At 43.8% G+C, this 22,460-nt stretch overlaps 2 protein-coding genes and 1 long non-coding RNA gene across 3 annotated transcripts in view; 2 read left to right on the top strand and 1 right to left on the bottom strand.

Moving 5' to 3' along the window:
• Positions 1–22,460, bottom strand: part of LOC132464889 (uncharacterized) — a 147,943-nt gene that overhangs the window by 43,604 nt on the left and 81,879 nt on the right. The window lies entirely within an intron of this gene.
• Positions 1–22,460, top strand: part of LOC132464877 (cytochrome P450 2D15-like) — a 43,257-nt gene that overhangs the window by 6,626 nt on the left and 14,171 nt on the right. The window lies entirely within an intron of this gene.
• On the top strand, positions 3,918–5,932 carry LOC132464875 (uncharacterized). Its single transcript, XM_060061519.1, has 2 exons — positions 3,918–4,388; positions 4,754–5,932. Exons 1-2 carry the CDS (start codon positions 3,995–3,997, stop codon positions 5,788–5,790), a joined length of 1,431 nt encoding a protein of 476 aa, XP_059917502.1. The 5' UTR covers positions 3,918–3,994; the 3' UTR covers positions 5,791–5,932.

The following is a 22,460-nucleotide window of genomic DNA, read 5'->3' as shown; positions in this document are numbered from 1 at the left end:
CTGTCTCAACGACCGAGTCGACCACGGGCGCTTAACTCAAAATCCGTGGTGGCCTAACGAAATAACTTAAATTGTCTGTGAAATGCCCTCGGAATTTGCTCCAATGCAAGTTAATGACACTCATATTCCGTGGCACACACACAGATCCCCGTCTCAACGTCGACCACGGGCGCTTAACTCAAAATACATGGTGGCCTCACGGAATCAATTAAATTGTCCGTGATATGCCCACGGAATTTGTACTGGTACTCGGAGGGAGTAGCCTGTCTGGGCAAAAGAGGATGGCATGTCTGGGCAAAAGAGGATGTCGGTCAAGTTACTTCTAAAAAGTAATTAGTTACAGTTACAAATTACTTCTCCCAAAAAGTAATTGAGTTAGTAACTCAGTTACCACATTGTTAGAGTAATTAGTTACTCAGCAAAGTAACTGTGGCGTTATTTTTCATGTTTTATAACGCTGTTACGTTCTGTAACATCTTTAACGTCAAAGATGTTTATATTAACTGATTGAAGAATAAAAACACTATATACAGTATTTTAGAACATTTGGTATTTATTTGAACTCAATAGATTGCAGCCTGCCATATGATGCATAGAATTAAAACATATAAAAATAAATATTGAAAATAAAATTCAAGTGCAAATGTAAACTTATACCATTGTACAATAAACATAACACTATCCAACTCTTAAATATTCAGTAGAGTAACAAAATTAAAATATTGAAAATAAAATAATATTCACACACTTTGCATTCAAGTACAAAACCAAATACCCAAAAAAGTAAACTTGGGTAAAAAAGAAACAATCGAAAATTTGACCTTTAAGTAGTGCAATTCTCTGTACCTGTATACCATTGCACAATAAACAGAACACTATCCAACTCTTAAATATTCAGAACAGTAACAAAATGAAATGTTAAAAATAAATAATATTCAGCTATTCACACTTTGCAATCAAGTGCAAAACACGCAAATGTAAACTTGGGTAAAAAGTAACAAAGGAAGATCTGGCCATTAAGTATAGTGCAAATCTCTGTACCTGTATATTATTGCACAATAAACAGAGCACTATCCAACTCTCAATGTAGCTCAACATGTTGTTCATTCTCAGTGAAAATGATCAATGCATTAATCTATCTATACTGAAATACTCCTCTCATCTAACAATTAAACCAGTGGTTGTAACGTAGGAGGAGAAGCTTTTCAAATCTTTTGTCTGACAGCCTGTTCCTCTTCGGAGAGAAAACAAGTTTGCCCAGGCTGAACAGTCTCTCAACAGGTGCACTAGATGGAGTAGCAGCATTGTAAAGTAGTGATTTTCTTGATGAGAGAAAATCCACACAGAGAGTTTAAGTTTTGTTCTGAAGATCTAATATAGTCTGCCACCTGGTTTTCTGCTGAAGAGGTGTCCTCATCCTCCTCAAAAGCAAAGAAATCGCTCTCTTTGGCTGAATCTGTGTGATGTGAAGATGTGCTGCTGGTACCTGGCTGTGGTTCTTCATGGACAATTTTACGGCACTCTGCCAGCAAACTTGCCTTAGCCTTATCCTTTAACTCCTGTGACCGCAGCCAGCGAAGTTTGAATTTTGGAAGAGTTACGGCAGCAAGTATCGCCTCTTCATTTCCCAGGACATCAGCAAATCTGGTTTTGATAGCCTGAAATTATAAAAAATAATCACATTAAATGTATGTATCAACACAAATCAGTGTTATTATTATTATAATTAGTAGTATTTATTATTATGAGTACTACAGCAATGTTCACTTAATAAATAAAAAGTATTCAATTCATGGGTTCTTACTTTGACTATGGCGTCAGGAAGGTCCCTCAGTATTTGCAGGCCACCTTTAAGGGCTTCTGTCTTCAGCATTAATGTCTCCATCGTTGGTAGGAGTGTACCATGAAAACAGTTGTCTTCTCCCTGAAGTATATCGAAAGCAACTGTAAGGGGCTTCATCGCAGTACAGTACTCCTTTAAAAACTGGCGTTCCCTTTCTGTTATCGCTGTCAGTCCTAATTTGGAGGAGATGGTGTTAAGGTCTGCCATGGATATTCCACAGATTCGAGCCAGGGCATCATAGAAGGAATTCCATCGTGTTGTACAAGGTACAAGCAGCTTTTTTGACACCAACTCATCAACTGTTTCAGCAGCCAAAGATGATCGACTAGTCTTGTTCCATAGGGCAGTACATTTGGCAGTAGCACTTCTGTAAACAGCCTTTGTTGCAGGTTGCGACAGCAGCCATTTGTCAACATCTGTGCATGAAATCAAGTTTAGTGTGTGTGATGCACATCTCTTGTGGGGGGGCAAAGTGATCACAACATCAGGATCATCAGCAGTTGCATGTAGAGCATCATTAATGTCTGTAAATGTCACCTCATCTTCATCTTCTTCAGAATCACGCTCAAGTGGCTGGTACCTCTTAAATGCTTTAACGAAATTAGAGCCATTATCAGTCACTGTTGCTGTGATTTTGTGTGTTATCCCATATGTTGAGTGTATATTGTCAAGCTCAACTGCAATGGCGTCATGAGTATGATGCCCCTTAAACCATCTGCAGGCAAGAGCTGCTTTCTCTCTTTCCATGTTATTTGGATTGATCCAATGTGCTGTCACACCCATGTAACTTTTATTGTGGGCAGTCCAGATATCTGCTGTAGTTGAAATGTACTCTAATTCCTCCAATGACTTTTTGAGCTCAATATTCATTTTTTCGTATTCACTGTCGAAGAATTTAGCAAAAGTGTTTCGGCATGGGGCAACCCCCTGTCCTCCTCCTCGTATTGGTATTTTAGCAAGAATAGCTCTGAATGACTTTGACTCCACAGTGGATAGGGGTAGCATGTTTCCAACCAACCCGGTCTCACGAAAAGTCGTGACACTGTCACGTTATTTAATCTATTGAAACGTGTTCAGGATCACGTATTTTCAAAATGTTCGTGTTTTAAAGCACAAATTTCAAACCCATGTATTTCAATTGGAAGTATTTGTCGTGTCACCAGCACGACTTCCAAACTAAGGTTCTGTGCAGGAGCGTTCTCCCTAATGTCCCTTAAGGAGCTCCGTACAGTACATTTATTGTTAAAAATTGTGAACAATATGACAGCTTTAGGCCACCCGTTTCTACTTTCACCTTTGATTCTGAGAAATTGTGACAATTCACGGATATAGGCTATTAAATGCAGGTGCGCTGCTCAGGCAAAGCGCAAAAGAAAAAAGGGTAGCTGCTTAATCTTAATCTGAATTGTATGTCTTGATGTTTTGATCTAGCCATAGATCTATTGTCTTGTTTTTGGCTATGTGAATGGAAGTCCGCGTCGATGCCTCGCAAGTCCAGTGTCGCGAGCGGACGTGACATCTAGAAGTCATACCGTATAATAATGGGTTATCATTAATATTGATGCGTAGGGGTTGATTATAACTCTTGTTTATTGTTTATACCACAGTCTGGGGAAATACTCGTATTCTGATTGGCTGCAGGGTGTGTATTATCTCCTGATATAGGCTACAGACACCTGCTAAGTAGTTCCAGTCAGTGTTTAGATTCTCTGCCCGAGCGTTTTTACTTTTATTTTATCATTATCATAAATTAGCCTAATCTGAGGAGAAATCTATGCCATAAACAGAAATATTATGGGTCTTTATTACACGGGTCTTCTCAATGCCGTGGAACGCTCCGTTCACTTGCATGGGTCCGGGGATATCTCGGGATTGGTTTCTTTATTAATCGAATGGGAAATGCAATAGGTCTATTTTAGGACCGAATCACCGTTGAACTTGTTTCTAATAACATTTCTAGCGAGAAATATACTTTTTACTTGCATAATCTTTAGTCAGTGATTACGTCTGATCTTTAGTTTAGTTTTTGACCCGTTTCCGCTCTACTTCCTTAACTCCTCCCGTGTATGCTTTCCACTTCCGTTCTGGCGGGCTCAGGTTTATGTTGCTAGGTATCTCCGATATCGACGCAGAGACACAGTGTGAAAACGGATGGACAACGTATCGAGGAAAAGTGGTTCGGGAACTACGTGTGCAGTAGTTGGCTGTACCAACTCAAGGAAACGCCTGAACGAGTGGTTAAATAGAGAGTGTTTTGACCACAAACCTGCCACGAAGAGACAATGTTTATGTCCTCCGTTGTTTGAGTTTTTTCGCAAGCCTGATGCCGACTCGGAATCACGGGCCTGGCTGAAGGCATTGAATTTAAAAAATCCACCCTGCACCGTTTTTGTGTGTTCACATCATTTTGTGGACAAGAGACCAACTAAGAATAATCCCTTTCCAGAGTTGTGGTTGGGATACACACGCTTTACCCAGCCAAAGAGGAGCCGAGTCACCGGGCGGACCACTGCCTGCCCAAAGAAGCGTAGACTTCAATCTGATGGTAAGTTCAGCAACTTTAGCTAGGAAACTGACAATACTGTTAACTGTGAAGAAGTTATCATACACTAACATTGCTACCGGTGTTTTGCTAAAACAGCTGGTTGTTTTGAAGATGGGACAAAATGTTCACCATAGCTAGGCTAATGTTCATAGACAGTAGAGCTAACGTTACATCATTGCTTGTACGTACGTTGGGTTGTGAGATACAGTGCTGTGTGTGTGTGTGTGTGTGTGTGTGTGTGTGTGTGTGTGTGTGTGAGAGTGTAATGTTGTAGTACAATTTATGCGACTGTGATGTTTTTAGTGAGAGGACCCTACTATGCCTGCATTAATTTTGCTCCATTTATGTTTTCTTCCCCTTTTTAGATGCTCCCGAAACGTGTCAGCCTGCCTGTGAGGCTGAGCCTGCCACACCAAAATTCCGAGATGCCCAGACCCAGTGGGAGGATCCGTCACTGACTGACCACACATACTTTTCAACAACACAGTCTGTTAAAGTAGATAAGGCCACACAGTGCGAGGATCCTACTGTGACTAGCACCACAGTCATTGATGATTCTAGGTCTCGGCTGTATACAGGAGTGCGCATGGTTCAATTTTTCACCATGGTGACGGCGTTGTTGCCTATCGCTAAGCCATCAATTACCCTTCCTGTTGTTGACCAAATCCTGATGACCTTGATGAAGCTAAAACTAAATCTTATATTAGGAGATATTTCTCACCGTTTCAATGTGTCTACATCCATAGCGAGCATTGTGATTAGTCACTGGATTGGCGTGATGGGTGAACAGTTCAAAGTCCTGATCCCCTGGCTTCCAAGAGAGACCATTCGTGCCACCATGCCCTTACCGTTTAAGAGGAACTACCCTCGAACCACCTGCATCATTGACTGTGCCGAAAGTGCCATGCAGAGAGCCACAAACCCAGATTCAAGGAGTGACACTTTCAGTCAGTATAAATCACGCAACACTGTGAAATATCTTGTCGCTGTGGCCCCTAATGGGCTAATCATGTTTATATCTGACGCATATGCTGGCAGAAGCAGCGATAAGTTTATCACCATGGACAGTGGGTTTCTGGACTATCTAAGGGCTGGTGATGAGGTCATGGCGGACCGTGGGTTCACCATTCGAGACCTGCTTAATGAAAGAAAGGTCAATTTGAACATCCCTGCATTCACCAACAGGCGCAATCAGTTGACCAATGAGGAGATAACACGAACCAGGCGAGTAGCCAATGTCCGCATACATGTGGAAAGAGCAATCCAGAGACTGAAGGTCTTTAAGATTTTATCCCAGACCGTTCCCATCAGCATGGCACGTAAACTGGACAACATCTTGACCATCTGTGCTGGCCTAGTTAACCTAAGAAGTCCACTGATCAGAATGCCTCGTGAGGGTTAGAATCTTGCCTTGTGTCCCTGTGTGCATACTAGTATTGGTTAATATTGTAAATGATTGTTATAGTGATGTTATTGTGTGGGCTTGTTTTGTATTTCACTTTTTAATACATGTTAGGATTAAATACATGATCTTTCTTGTTGAAGCCATTTGTTTCATTTCCTCAAAACAATTAATTCATCCAGTGTTATTAATGTATGAGTTTACTATGAACGAATTGTGTTTAAAGAAATTGTAACACTCTAAAGAAGATGGGGCACTCATGATCGTAGTTCAGTGCAATAATGAAATGAAAATACATCAACCTTTATTTTCAACTTTGTATTATATTCAACATTAAATTCATCATATTACATTATGTAAACAACAGACATCTGCTGGCACCCTTGGGCACCTACATAAGGCAGTTTATTTTAGTTTTAAAATGCTGAGATATTTACTGCAGAACTGTAACCTTCCCTCGACAAAATAATCAACGATTTTTGGGAGCATGTGGGAAAAGTAGAATGTGCGCAGCCTTGTGATTTGCTCCTGAACAAAGCCTTGGTCATAGGGTACTTCTATTTCTAGGTGCTCAGTTTTGTTCCAGATGACCAACTTGGCGTGCTGAAGCCCTGTGCAGTGCATCCCAAGTTGAACCTGCATGTAGTAGCCTTTTTGACCATTGTAGGCAATATGGTATTCTACCCTATCGCCATTTGCCACAGTTGTGATTTCACAGCTCTTTGTTGCCAAAAATTCTTTAATTGACTTGTCTCCCATCACAGGTGTTTTGATTTCTAAAAGAGTGTCTTTGTTTATCACTCCATCGGGTGATGCTGCAAGCCACGGTTCCTTTTTGCACACCACTAACCCTTTGGTTTCGATGCTGTTGCCCAGAGTTTCCAAATAGTCCCTTGCAAGTTCCTCCCCCTCCGCTCCTTGACGAGTTGCGGCATTGCCACGGAAGGATGGATGTAAGTGCTCTGACAAAAACTTCTCAGGCGCCGTGGTTAAGCGAATGGGCACCTTTTTAGCCGTGCTTGCTGTAATTCGCACTCTCCGTGCATCGTGCCAGACCTGTTCTTTGCTCTGTGCTTTTGTAACCTTCTCAATCTCCTCAAGCTGGGGTGTGGACATATCAATGTATTGATTGTAGAAGGTTCTGCATTTTACACAAGCCAGTGGTGTGTGGTGCTTATCATGGGTTAGGAGATGGAGGTGTGGGCATGGTATTGGATCGGTGATGTTGGAGGTATCAGCATTAAGGCAGAGTTGTAGGAGGCTATTCCCAGGGCAATTGAAAAGTTCTGCCATTGGTGAGGCAAGTGCGTTCTTCCTCCACTCTTTCCAAAGAGTCTCACCTCCTGTGCTGGTTCTGGAGTGGTAGAGGATGGCTGTGCAGTTGATGGCAGCTGGTAGAGGTCCTTCCTATTGTGTCGTTTGAAGCATACATTCTTCATCTTCCTCTGACCAGCATTTCTTTTAGACCCAGCATTCCACTGGTTCTGTCCGTCTGTGCAGGCAAGCCCGGTTTTCCCCTGTCTCACAGCATTTTCTACCTAGAAAGATATATAGTAAAAACAGTGCATTGATATTATAATAATGAGTTCACTGCAAACATGCCATATGATATAGTTTGCACTGGGATTTCAGAAATAGAAAATGTGTTATTATTATGATCTTGGTACACACACACACACACACACACACACACACACACACACACACACTTGCACACTCTAACCTCTATGATGTAGTTCGGATGCTGAAAATAAAAAAGACATATAGGCCTAGAGTACAATGGTCAAATAATGAGTTACCTTCCACAGGATCGCAGCTGCATGGGAACAAGATCTCCCTGGTCCAGCGACACACGTGCATCCCGCCGTTTTGACTTCTCCAGCTTCAGTTACCAGCACCCAAGCATTATGCCACGCGCTATTCAAACATTGACTAGGCTCTACATTTGCTTTCAAATAAACAAAACGATCATGTTTGTATGACATGACACAACCGACTTTGTCGCTATGCAAATATTGATAAGCCTCGGAGGCTTTCAGACTGTCCATCGCTTTCCCATCCGTTGCTATGGAGTCCACGAAATAGGCGCAAATCTTGCTGTACGTTATGTTGGGCCACGTCGCCATGTTATCCACCCAGTTCTGCACTGAATTCGGGTGGGGGATAGTAATGCCATCTCCAGTAAGATCCTTTAAACTGTGTTGCCATTGTATGGACATTATTAGCTTACGATATCGATCTGACAGTGGGCTGTCAAAGCGTCTGTTTACATTGGCAACCGCTGCGCAAGACAGCGCAAACAACTTCCGGCGGAAATTAAATGCATTTGTGGAGGGTAATGGCGCCGCCCAGGGTTCGGCGCGTAAACTTGCCTATAGTTATTAGGAAGATTTTATCGGCTCGCTCGCATGTTTCAATGACGTCAGGTTGCTAAGGACGCTGCTTTCGCTAAACTAGCGCACACACACACACACACACACACACACACACACACACACACACACACACACACACACACACACACACACACACACACACACACACACACACACACACACACACACACACACACACAATGCATTTCGCTGCAGATATTCCCTCAATTATTATTACTTTCAAAACGTTGGCCAAGGTGGAATATCCTTTTTATTTGGGCTGCTTCTAGGACATTTTGGGTGGATTTTGAACGGTATGTGGGCGGGACGTTTTTTGCAGGACCTAGCAACCCTGCGCTGTTGCCCGGGGTGCTGAAATGCTCCGGAACAGATCTGGATCCACTATGGCCAAAAGACTTGTATGCCCCCCCCCCCCCCCCCTTAAATAAATTCTATGGCAGAATAAAGAATAAATTCATGCATTATCATTCAACTTGAACATGTGTTTTTACAGTATAGCGTTGTGGAGGGCTGACGTATGTTGCCCAACCCGGAAGTGAGCGTCGCCCTGGTTTCCCTTGACAAAAAGCCAACGGGTTTTTCCATTGGATTTTGGATTATTGCAGAAAAATTAGCATCTTTGAAGCACCTCCTCAAAAACTGAAAATAAATAAATAAATAAAAAGATCTGTGCTCCAAAGAACGAAATGTAAACCAATGTATTCTGAATAATAATAATAATACATTTAATTTAGAGGCGCCTTTCAAGACACCCAAGGTCACTTTACAGAGCATATAGTCATCATTCAAAACTATGTAAAACAGACTAGGAATAAAAGAAAAACAGAGGTTAAACATGAAGAACAATAATAATTAATAACACTCAAAGACGCCTACAGTGAAGGGGGGACCTCACTAACCACCACCAATGAGTAGCACCCACTTGGGTGATGAATGGGAGTGTTTCTCCGATTTTTCCATGCTACACAGAACGAAATGTAAACCCATGCAAATAAAGACTTCATGTTCATAATCATTTAAATATCATTAATCTCCTGAGTGTGTCGAGTGGTATTCTATTTTTTTCAACGGGGCTGCATCCAGTCACTTGACCGTCATGGTTGCTATGGTGGTTGCTATCGACCGCCCCCTCTAATCCTTACATGGTTCTAAAAACCACGCGGCAAAGGAGCTGCCGTCCATTGTGTTGTTTTTGTCGTAAACTAGGGTCAGATGGTTAAAAAATAGACAGATATTCCAAGGTATCCTTAAAAGGCAGCTTGGATGTTTTTATTTTGTGCAGTTTAGACTTCTTCTATAACCTATTTTTGAAAGCAAAACACCAAGCTCATTGATTTAACGAGGCAGGGTTATTTGAAACAATTTATTGAATAAATATTTATGAGAGGTCATTCCTTCTCCTGAGTTTGCTTCCTATTTATGTCTAGTGTACACCCCTACTGTCAACAAGCATCACCCCCCCCCCCCCCCCCCCCCCCCCCTCCCCATATGGATTTGGAGAATTGCTGCCACGTCCCGGTGGTGGAGGTATCATATATATGAAAGAGGGCATTCAATTATACTACAATGATCAATTAGGAGGCCGAAGCCCTAAAGGAAGTGATGCAATAGGTGACTGAGTCGACAACATATAAGTAAGCCTTGGGGTCTCTTATATATCAAAGGGGGTCTCAAAGGACGCATATACGCTTCAACCTGTGGCTTACAGGAAATGACTCAGCAAGTGCTCCATCTTGTTGTACCCACCCAGCGGCTCGCTTGCAAGATTTTGGCCTGAAGTTCTTCCCAGACCTACACCGTAGCCATCCAACCTGCATATCGGAGAATCAGGCCTCTCTTTAATAATGACAAAAAGTTATGAGAGGAATACACATGAACTTTTTGTTACCTCATAAGCGGCGTGGTGCCGGCTCCTTTTGACCTTTTGACCCCAGACTTCAAAAACGTTGCCACAGGCCAGATGTGTCTACGCACCTTAAGCCACAAATGTACACATCCATCCCACAAAAAATGGGGACTAGAAACTAACCTCTGTCTTATGTACATTTACTGTACTGATGGAGGTCACGCCCCTTTTCCGGCCTTTTCGAGATAGCTAGGGATACTGAAATGTTCACACACATTTCCCGGGGCCGGGAGAACGACATATCCGAGATTTGGAATTGTAGCCCTTAGAGAAAAAAAGTTTTCCCAAATGGACTGTCATTTGGACAAAGCCCCTCAGAAGTGTTGCCTGCAAGACCTAATGGTCCAGAATGTGGTGGAAAAACAGTTTTTGAGATAGGAAGGTCGTACCACCCTGAAATTTGAATACCTTATTCTAGGGCCTAACTGGGACCCCCGCACCGAAACTTGGCACGGTCGGACCCGGAGGGCCCTTCCTGCCCGAAACTTGGCCCAGTCGGAACCCGAGTGCAGGAAGTGGGGGCCTGGACTTTCATAATCTTCGCTCAGTGAATGTGAAGGATGTTTGGTCGGATAGTTATGACGAAGAATCATAATGTGAATCGGAATATTCTATAAATGTCTTGATATCATCTTTCGTCTCAACACTTCTGCTGCAGCCGCCTAAAGTCTCACTCCGAGAACCTTAAAATATGAATCAATCCATTAGAAGTATGAAAATATTTTCCCGGAGGGGTAAGGGGGCAAACAAGGTGTCCTTTGTCATCTACGTTTCGAGGCGATTGCAACAGTGCCACACATGATCATATTTGAATATGTTTCGGGGTAGTAATTAGCTGTCGATTTTGGGGGCCTTTATCAATAATGACCAGCTATATATTTGCTTCCCGATGGAGATTCTTGACAAATTACATGTTATTTAGCATCTACGCGTTAAGCTGAGTCCAATGAGATCAAGCTTGCCCTCTTGCCACACCGAGATCATGTCCTAGACCATATGTACCATGTAAAATGATGCTTGTTGCTTGTTGACAGTAGGGGTGTACACTAGACATAAATAGGAAGCAAACTCAGGAGAAGGAATGACCTCTCATAAATATTTATTCAATAAATTGTTTCAAATAACCCTGCCTCGTTAAATCAATGAGCTTGGTGTTTTGCTTTCAAAAATAGGTTATAGAAGAAGTCTAAACTGCACAAAATAAAAACATCCAAGCTGCCTTTTAAGGATACCTTGGAATATCTGTCTATTTTTTAACCATCTGACCCTAGTTTAAGACAAAAACAACACAATGGACGGCAGCTCCTTTGCCGCGTGGTTTTTAGAACCATGTAAGGATTAGAGGGGGCGGTCGATAGCAACCACCATAGCAACCATGACGGTCAAGTGACTGGATGCAGCCCCGTTGAAAAAAATAGAATACCACTCGACACACTCAGGAGATTAATGATATTTAAATGATTATGAACATGAAGTCTTTATTTGCATGGGTTTACATTTCGTTCTGTGTAGCATGGAAAAATCGGAGAAACACTCCCATTCATCACCCAAGTGGGTGCTACTCATTGGTGGTGGTTAGTGAGGTCCCCCCTTCACTGTAGGCGTCTTTGAGTGTTATTAATTATTATTATTCTTCATGTTTAACCTCTGTTTTTCTTTTATTCCTAGTCTGTTTTACATAGTTTTGAATGATGACTATATGCTCTGTAAAGTGACCTTGGGTGTCTTGAAAGGCGCCTCTAAATTAAATGTATTATTATTATTATTATTCAGAATGCATTGGTTTACATTTCGTTCTTTGGAGCACAGATCTTTTTATTTATTTATTTATTTTCGGTTTTTGAGGAGGTGCTTCAAAGATGCTAATTTTTCTGCAATAATCCAAAATCCAATGGAAAAACCCGTTGGCTTTTTGTCAAGGGAAACCAGGGCGACGCTCACTTCCGGGTTGGGCAACATACGTCAGCCCTCCACCACGCTATACTGTAAAAACACATGTTCAAGTTGAATGATAATGCATGAATTTATTCTTTATTCTGCCATAGAATTTATTTAAGAGGGGGGGGGGGGGCATACAAGTCTTTTGGCCATAGTGGATCCAGATCTGTTCCGGAGCATTTCAGCACCCCGGGCAACAGCACAGGGTTGCCAGGTCCTGCAAAAAACGTCCCGCCCACATAACGTTCAAAATCCACCCAAAATGTCCTAGAAGCAGCCCAAATAAAAAGGATATTCCACCTTGGCCAACGTTTTGAAAGTAATAATAATTGAGGGAATATCTGCTGCGAAATGCATTGTGTGTGTGTGTGTGTGTGTGTGTGTGTGTGTGTGTGTGTGTGTGTGTGTGTGTGTGTGTGTGTGTGTGTGTGTGTGTGTGTGTGTGTGTGTGTGTGTGTGCTAGTTTAGCGAAAGCAGCGTCCTTAGCAACCTGACGTCATTGAAACATGCGAGCGAGCCGATAAAATCTTCCTAATAACTATAAAACTAAAGATCAGACGTAATCACTGACTAAAGATTATGCAAGTAAAAAGTATATTTCTCGCTAGAAATGTTATTAAGTTCAACGGTGATTCGGTCCTAAAATAGACCTATTGCATTTCCCATTCGATTAATAAAGAAACCAATCCCGAGATATCCCCGGACCCATGCAAGTGAACGGAGCGTTCCACGGCATTGAGAAGACCCGTGTAATAAAGACCCATAATATTTCTGTTTATGGCATAGATTTCTCCTCAGATTAGGCTAATTTATGATAATGATAAAATAAAAGTAAAAACGCTCGGGCAGAGAATCTAAACACTGACTGGAACTACTTAGCAGGTGTCTGTAGCCTATATCAGGAGATAATACACACCCTGCAGCCAATCAGAATACGAGTATTCCCCCAGACTGTGGTATAAACAATAAACAAGAGTTATAATCAACCCCTACGCATCAATATTAATGATAACCCATTATTATACGGTATGACTTCTAGATGTCACGTCCGCTCGCGACACTGGACTTGCGAGGCATCGACGCGGACTTCCATTCACATAGCCAAAAACAAGACAATAGATCTATGGCTAGATCAAAACATCAAGACATACAATTCAGATTAAGATTAAGCAGCTACCCTTTTTTCTTTTGCGCTTTGCCTGAGCAGCGCACCCACATTTAATAGCCTATATCCGTGAATTGTCACAATTTCTCAGAATCAAAGGTGAAAGTAGAAACGGGTGGCCTAAAGCTGTCATATTGTTCACAATTTTTAACAATAAATGTACTGTACGGAGCTCCTTAAGGGACACTAGGGAGAACGCTCCCGCACAGAACCTTAGTTTGGAAGTCGTGCTGGTGACACGACAAATACTTCCAATTGAAATACATGGGTTTGAAATTTGTGCTTTAAAACACGAAAATTTGGAAAATACGTGATCCTGAACACGTTTCAATAGATTAAATAACGTGACAGTGTCACGACTTTTCGTGAGACCGGGTTGTTCCAACAACATACCCTGCAATCAGTGTGTTCAGCTCGGCCTTGGTCACCTGTTGCTGATGCTGACCCGAAAAATCGAGGGTTGTTTGTTTAAGAGTGTCTCCGTTTCCTTCTCTGGAGCTCACGCTAGCTGCATTTGGGCTTGGGGTTGGGTTAGCAGCTGCAGCAGCAACAAGTGTCATATTCGCATGGGTTGATGTAAGGTGCTTTATTAGATTTGAATTACTTGTGGCAGACGTGGATAAAGTTTTTTTCCCTGGGCATAGCGTGCATGATACATAGACATTTTTGCCTTTAATTTCCAAGAGTGAGAAGTAGTGCCGGTACTTCCAGTTATTGAACGCTACTTTTGAATTTCCCTGGCTCGTCGCCATTGTCGCTGTCTTGAGCTGTAGTCAGAGCATGCAGTGAGACAGCGTGAGCAGGGCATCCGCGCGCCCACCCAGCCAATCATCATCGCGTTTGCAACGGTGTCATCATCCCCACGCCCTGCTCTCTCCACGCAGTTGGGGTGTAATATGACACCGCACGCTTCATTCAACCAAATTGTAGTAACGCGCCACTTTACATTATCAGTAACGATAACGGCGTTGTAACGATGACAAAAGTAATTAATTAGATTACTCCGTTACTGAAAAAGAACTCCGTTAGTAACGCCGTTATACTTAAACGCCGTTACTCCCAACACTGCTGGTCACCCTACGTACGGGGAACCCATTTGATTCCTACCCTTCCACTGTTAAATAGTGGCGCAAGTTGGTGGGCGCTATCCTGGTATTTTCTCTGCGTGAGAAATACGAAGTGTGGCGTGTGAGTGTGTGCATGGGTTGAATTGTGTCTCACGCTGAATGCGTGAGACTTGAGAGCCCTGATACTTTCTTTGTGTTGATTCTACATTAATTACATGATTTTACTCAAGTAAATATCTGTTACAAGCTTCGGTCTTAAGTATAAAAATAAGATTAATCAAGAATAATTTATTGATTCATTAACCTACATTAATCTAGATTAATAACAGAAAAATGTGTGATTACTTAGTTAATTTTTTAATCTATTGACAGCACTAATATATACACATACATATTTATTAATATATAGGCCAATATATTTAGGGGTCCGAGCAGCGAAGCTGCTTGGCCCCTATTGTTTCTGTAACATCTTTTTTTCTCAAATTCTGTAAAAGTCATACTGCAGCCTATACCGTAAATTGAAAACTCTTGACATTTTCAGGTATGGTTACCAATAACCCCCTCTACCCATAAACCCAAATTTGTGGTACTGCAACACAAGGTGGCGCTAAAAAAGGTGGCGTAAAAAATCATGAATTAGGCTTATTTCTCCTCACCAGATTGACCTGGACTTTCAGAATATTAATCTCTAGAATCAGACGCATTTATTAAACCCCGGGTTTTATGCCCTAAATATATATACTTTTCCCACAATTTCATATTAAAGCTAAACATGATACACGATTCACAGGCTACAAAAATAATAAAAAATTCACCAAAATCGCCACATAGAATCTTTAGACCAAGCCTCACAAAAATCATCGAACAGAATTTGTTTTACTTAGTTCCATTTGAGAAACATTGGCCAATAAAAACGATTCATCGATTGATTCGAATAATTCGATTACAAAAAATTAACGATGAATTTTTCTTGCCTCGAGTCATAGTTTATTTAATTTTACAGCTGAGGTCACAGTTTTCCGCACGGACCATTTTTAGTGTGACACAACCGGCGCATACGCCACCCACAGAACGGACAGACGCGGCATGTTTTGACTTGTTTAGGGGCTAACATTAGCACTTGCTAAAATGGAAGACATGAGCGAAAATAGTGAGGAGAGCCAAACGGGCAGGAGCAAGCGACAGCGAATGTCCAAGGTTTGGGATCATTTCACGTTGAACACTAATGAGAACCCCGTGGTGTGTGTCCACTGCAAGACCGAGCTGGCGTACCACAGCAGCACGACTTCCATGCTGCAGCATCTCAACAGAAAACACCCATTCTACTCGGCAGTAAAAAATAAGTAGTAAATTGGTACTTTTGGTAGAAAATATGGATTTTCTCCATGCATTTTTTAAATAAAAAATGTTGATTTTTCAAAAAAAGGAAACAAATTGGTTGTTCATTATTAATTGACATGTGTTATTTTCTCATGTTTATTTATAATTACTTTTCAATTAAGCAATGTAGGTGTTATGTTCTAATAATGTTATGTTCTAATAACATGGTCACACTGTGATACATGGGTTTGCTGTATGTTACTAAATAGTGGTTACGGTTCCTTTAAGAGACTGTGTGATTATTATGGGATGCGACGTGACGTGTAATGCGCGGGCATTGTAAAACAAGGAAGTGTTGATCGACACATGAGACTGAAGTAAAGAAATGCAGTGTACGTTCTGAAACAACACGTGTGCATGTCAGTCTTTCACACACAACATTTGGCGACAAGGATGGCTGGATTTAGCCTTCCCCCACCCGAAGTGTTTCTCGCGGTACCCGGGGAACCCGCAGTGCCATGGACACGGTGGCTGACCGGTTTTAATGCCTATGTTGATGCGCTCGGATTCTCTGACGACGAGCTTCCCGACAAGCGAAAGACCGCTATCCTCGTCCACTGCCTCGGTACCGAGGGCCAGCGTGTTCTTGGAGCGCTCGGCTCAGCAACAGCTTTCGAGGATACAGTCAAGCTGCTGACGGACCATTTCTCTGGGAAACAACGTGTCCTGATACGGCGGTACAGACTCAGGAAGCGCCACCAACGACCCGGCGAGTCCATACAGACTTTTGTAGCTGACCTACGTGAGCTGGCACGAGCCTGTGAGTATGGAGCATTGCATGACCAAATGATCAGAGACCAGCTGATAGAAGGCACGTCATGTGACAAGACACGGGAAAAACTGCTTATGGAACCTGATGATTTGACACTGACTGATGCAATCAAAATAGCGTTGCAAGTGGAATGTGCTCTGGAATGCTCTACTCTGCTGACCAGCCCTGCTCACCACACAGCGTTAGCGCAACAGCTGCAGCGCGCAGAAACGTCACAGTTTTTCCCGTCCACTGATAGCGGTGACAGCCTGCCTGTGCAACAAATGAATAGACAGCGCCCCACTGTGGGCTCCAGACGCAATTGCGGCAACTGTGGATCCAGTTCTCATGCTACAAGAGCATCACAGTGCCCTGCCCGTGGACAGGTTTGCAGAAACTGTTCTAGATTAAACCACTTTGCTAAAGTCTGTCGTTCAGCTCCAACCAATGAAGCACGGCAGCACAGGCTTCCTCAGTCCACTTCCGGATCCACAGAAATTAGTAATATCCGTTCTACACGAGTATCATTCAAAACTTGCACAGTGCGGCTGGGGGAGGTAAGCGTGCCACTCATCCTGGACACTGCGGCTGCAGCGTCGCTCCTCAATTTGGCCACATACAGGAAATTATTTTCCCGCATGCCACTGGGACCCCCATCCACAAGCTTGCGGGGATATGCAAATTCTGCCATTGAGATTGTGGGCACAATTGACCTGCCTGTCCGCTATGGTACGATACACCTTCCCTCCTTCCCTTTTCATGTGGCACAGCGGGGAACCAACCTTCTTGGCCTCGATCTCTTCATTGCACTGGGTTTCTCTCTGATGGAATAGTGGAAGAGCTATAATGCAGGTCTTCCCAACGATGCACCAGCAGTGGCCAGCGCTGTTCGACGGCCTGGGCCGCTTGACAGCATTCACTCATCGGCCCCTGGTTGACCCTGCCGTGACACCAGTTATGCAGCCCCTCAGGCGCCTGCCACTCACCTTCCGGGAGGGCGTCACTGCAGAGCTCACCTCCCTGCTAGAAGAGGGCATCATCGAGCCAATAAATGCAGCACCTTGGATCTCAAACCTGGTGGTCGCACAGAAAAAGTCAGGGGGCCTCCGGGTCTGTGTGGATCTGCGACAGGTCAACAAAGCTGTCATTCCAGACAAATATCCTTTACCTACAGCTGAGGAGCTCACCTCTCTTTTCCATGGATCAACGGTCTTCACAAAGTTGGATTTACACCAGGGCTACCTGCAAGTTCCCCTTCACCCGGCCAGCCGGGACCTGACAGCATTTGTGACACACGCTGGGGTGTTCAGGTACACACGCATGCCGTTTGGTCTTAGCTCTGCCCCCAGCTGCTTCCAAAAGGTCATGTCTACAATTCTCGCTGGGGTCCCGGGGACAGCAGTTTACCTGGACGACATTGTGGTGCATGGGCCAGACCAAGCCACCCACGATGCCCGCTTACACAGAGTGTTTGTGGCCCTCACCAAACATCACCTGACATTGAACGGGGAGAAATGTCTCTTCTCAGTACCGACTGTGGACTTTATTGGATTCCGCCTCTCAGCTGATGGCATTGCACCTCTCTCCTCCAACGTTGACGCAATACAACGCATCCCTGAACCAACCTCCATCACACAGGTTGCATCGTTCCTAGGAATGACGGCTTATTATTTGCGTTTCCTGCCCAACTACTCACAAACGACAGCACCCCTCCGCCAGCTCCTGAAGAAGGAGGAGCCGTGGGCTTGGTCACCACAGTGCTCTGAGTCATTTTTCATGCTGAAAAAACAATTAACCTCACCTCCTGTCCTCGCCCATTTCAGCCTCTCGAGCCCAACCTTCATCACCTGCGACGCCTCCACTGCTGCAGTTGGAGCTGTCCTGTCGCAGCTTCATGACGGCACGGAGAGGCCAATCGCCTTCGCATCTCGGGCCCTGACACCCACTGAGCAGCGGTACTCCGTGGGTGAACGTGAAGCATTGGCCTGTGTGTGGGCGTGCGAGAGGTGGCACATGTATGTCTATGGCCGTCATTTCACCATCAGGACGGACCACCAGGCCCTCACAACGGTGCTCTCCACGTCAGGTTCGGGACACAAGCCCCTCCGACTCCATCGCTGGGCGGAACGCCTCCGCCAGTACCACTATGACCTCATCTTCACGCCGGGCAGGGAAAACGTGGTGGCAGATCTCCTTTCTCGCTCCATCGCAGCCCCAAACCCTTCTGTACCATCACACGATGAAGAACCAGCTCTCATCCAAGCGCTCTATGCACCATTGCAGCCAGTAGTCACACTGGAGGAACTGAACACTGAATCAGGACGAGACCCGATACTATCCAAGCTGTGCACCTACATCAGAAACGGCTGGCCGTCCCACATCCCGGAAGAGTTGAAACCGTTTGCTCGGGTGAAAGATGAGCTCTCCTGCTGGGCAGACACGTGTGTCTCGAGGGGGCTCTGCACCGTCGTCCCAAACACTTTGCGTGCACGTGTCCTGTCAATGGCACATGAGGGTCACTTGGGAATCGTGAAACTCAAGCAGCGGTGCCGTGAGTTGGTGTGGTGGCCAGCCATCGACCGCGATATTGAACATCTGGTCCTGGACTGCTCAGCGTGCCTCCTCAGTGGGATAACCGGACCCCCTTCAACCCCTCCCCTGCAACCGCTCCCCTGGCCTTCACGTCCCTGGGAACATGTACAGCTGGACATCTGTGGGGAAATCCATGGCCGTGGTGTTCCCCACCACCAGCGCTTCCTGGTGGTCGTTTACGACCTCCACTCTAAGTGGCCGGAGGTTGTGCCAGTGGGGACGGTGACGTCGCACGTCATGGTTCGGATACTGGATGGCTTCTTTGCCCGCTGGGGCGTGCCTCGGGCCATAACAACAGATAATGGCCCGCAGATGACATCTGCGGAGTTCTCTGACTTTCTTGCCAGCAGGAGTGTCAAGCACATCCGAACCGCTTTTTACCACCCACAGGCCAACGGTGGAGTAGAGCGTTTTAATGCAACACTGAAGAACGGGATTCGTGCACACCTGGCCCAAGGCTGTGCATTCGAGGAGGCACTCAACCAGACCTTGCTGCACTACAGAGCAAGCCATCACTCCACCACGCTTGTGTCACCAGCGTTTCTGATGCTCGGACGAGAATTGGGACTGCCATTACACAGGCTCCGAGCACCAAATAGTGACTTTCCCATGCCCTCCCTGGCCCGAATCCGAGAGACTGTTGCTGCACGGCAGCAGAAGACGAAGGAATGGGTGGACAAGAAGTGCAGGGCGAGGCCACCGTCCCTTCAGGTCTCAGACTGGGTCAGGGCTCGACGGCCGCAGCGACACAACAAGTTGGCCTCGTTCTGGTCCCAACCCAGACAGATCAGTCGCCTTCTTGGCCCCGCCACATTTCTGCTCGACGACGGATCACGGTGGCATGCTAGGAGGCTGAGGAAAGTCCCGGCACCCCTCTCTGAGCACTTGGCCACGGCACGAGCCCAGTCACCATTCCCCTGCAACATGGCCACTGATCCGGGCCCACCCCCGGCCCTGGTTGCACCCCCCACAGCACCACGCCAGGAGGTTGTGGTGCCGGACCCGAGGCCGGTGCGGGCCAGGGCTCGGCCTGTTGCCTTGCAGGACTATGTCACGAATTACCATGTTTAGTCTAGCGGTTGTCTTCACAGATTCTTGCCTAGTACATTTTGATATGTTGATTAGATGTTCAGTTTTCTTGACGTATGTTTGGGTTGGTTGTTAGTTGGGGTGGTATGCTGTTTGCTTTTTCGTGGGGGGAGGAAAATGTTATGTTCTAATAATGTTATGTTCTAATAACATGGTCACACTGTGATACATGGGTTTGCTGTATGTTACTAAATAGTGGTTACGGTTCCTTTAAGAGACTGTGTGATTATTATGGGATGCGACGTGACGTGTAATGCGCGGGCATTGTAAAACAAGGAAGTGTTGATCGACACATGAGACTGAAGTAAAGAAATGCAGTGAATACGTTCTGAAACAACACGTGTGCGTGTCAGTCTTTCACACACAACAGTATGTTTTATCCGATTACTCGATTAATCGATGGAATAATCGGTAGAATAATCGATCACTAAAATATTCGATAGCTGCAGCCCTACTATTATTAGGTGGATACCAATACCCCCCAATACTAATAAACCCAAATTTGTGGTACTGCACCCAAAAGTGGCGCTATTTAAAAAATTATGAACTAGCCTTATTTCTCCTTACGAGATTGACCTGGACTCAAAATTCTTTCATCATATCAATCTCTAAAATCAGATGCATCTTTTTCACCCTGGTCTTCTGCTCTAAAAATATTTACTTTTCCCACAATTTCATAGAAAAGCCAAACGTCCACAGTCTCAACCCATTTTGCCTACATGACCATTTTGTTACTGTATAACTACAACACGGCTATCATTAGGGGGATACCATTAACAGTGCACATTTTCAGATCTGTACACTTTTAAGAAAGCCCTTAATTCTCTTTTGAAATGTGTGCTTGGAGTTTTCTTGATGTTGTGTGCTTATTAATCGACATTTTCACCATGTGAATGAGGCTTCATGCAGGTCAGGAATGTCATTGGCTCAACGGGATAATGCCGTGTACGGGTGATCCTTTGGCTGAGTCCTGAGTCAAAGCATTATGAACATGCTGAACATGACAATCTGTCGTTGCCACTCATTTAAGAAACACAACATTGAACAGCAACTGAAATTCATCAGACAATCAAAATTCCGGCTCATTAGTTTCCAAGAATCTGACTGCCAAGACACAGTATGGCCTTAAGGGGACCTTCTTCATCAACCATTTTTCATTTATAATTAACTGATATGTTTAACTAAACATATTTATATTTCTTCCATTAGTGTTCTTGACTACAAATGTTTAATTTCCCCAGAATTTCAAAGATTTTTCAGGTATTTGCTTTTTAGAAAGCCCTTAGTTCACTTGAAAAACGTGTGCTTGGAGTTTTCTGGATGTTCTATGCTTATCAATAGAAATTTTAGGTTTAGGAAAATAGGAAAGTTCAGGTTTATTAGTGGCTCAATGGGATAATGCCTTGTACTGGTGATCCTTAGGTTGAGAGTTTGAATCTCAATCCTAACATCATGAACAAGCTGAATATGAAATTCGGCCATTGCTTTGCAGCTCACTTGAAAGCCGAGGCACAGTCATTCAATGGAACATCTTCTTCAACATCTTTCCTTCATAATTATATGTCATATTTATATATCTTCCATTAGTGTGTTCTTGACTTTTCATTTTGCTCGGACCCCACTAGTCACCGAAGGTCTGGTGGTCTCTGTATATATTAAATATAAATAGCTATATATATCTGTATATATATATAGATATATACAGTGTTGGGGGTAACGCATTAAAAAGTAACGCGTTAAAAAGTAACGAGCTACAGTAACGATATTACTTTTATGGGTAACGAAGTAAAGTAACGCGTTACATTTAAAATATCGGTAACTACACAACTTTACTAGACTATAGTAACGCGCTTTCCTGCGTTACCCAAGCCGTGTTTGCCTGTGTATAGTTATGATCTGTTTAAGTCTGCTCGTTTAAATGCAGAGTCGGGTAAAATGCCACGCAAACCTTTTATAGGTTTGTGTGCCATAGGATTCTTTCCTCGGCACGTTAGCCTATCATAGTGATCGATTTACGGTAACTTAAATCGATCACTATGGGCTTTTGGGATGACAGGAATTTTCTGTTGATTTAATTAATTGCATTTCTGTTAAGTTCATTTGTTTTAATTTTAAGGGATAAAGTGACCTTTATTTTTATATTCTTATTGACCATGAATCTAATAACAAGCTGGTTCTTTTCTCATGTTTCCCAAAGGCTGTGTTTTGAAACTTGTTGCTACTGATTGAACACCACAGCCTCCTTTATCCTGTTGGTTGTGGATTTATTGTTGTTTCCTATGGTTTTGTATGCCATTTTGTATACATGTATGCAATAGAGACAAGGTGATGATAGAGCTATGATGTTTGTAAATTCATCTACACAGTAAATTAAGAAACGGGAAAA

Source organism: Gadus macrocephalus, chromosome 9 (genome assembly GCF_031168955.1).
Source record: "Gadus macrocephalus chromosome 9, ASM3116895v1".
In the NCBI taxonomy this organism is placed as follows: domain Eukaryota; kingdom Metazoa; phylum Chordata; class Actinopteri; order Gadiformes; family Gadidae; genus Gadus; species Gadus macrocephalus.
Note: the sequence above shows the minus strand (reverse complement) of the source record. Positions and strands in the feature narration are given on the sequence as shown.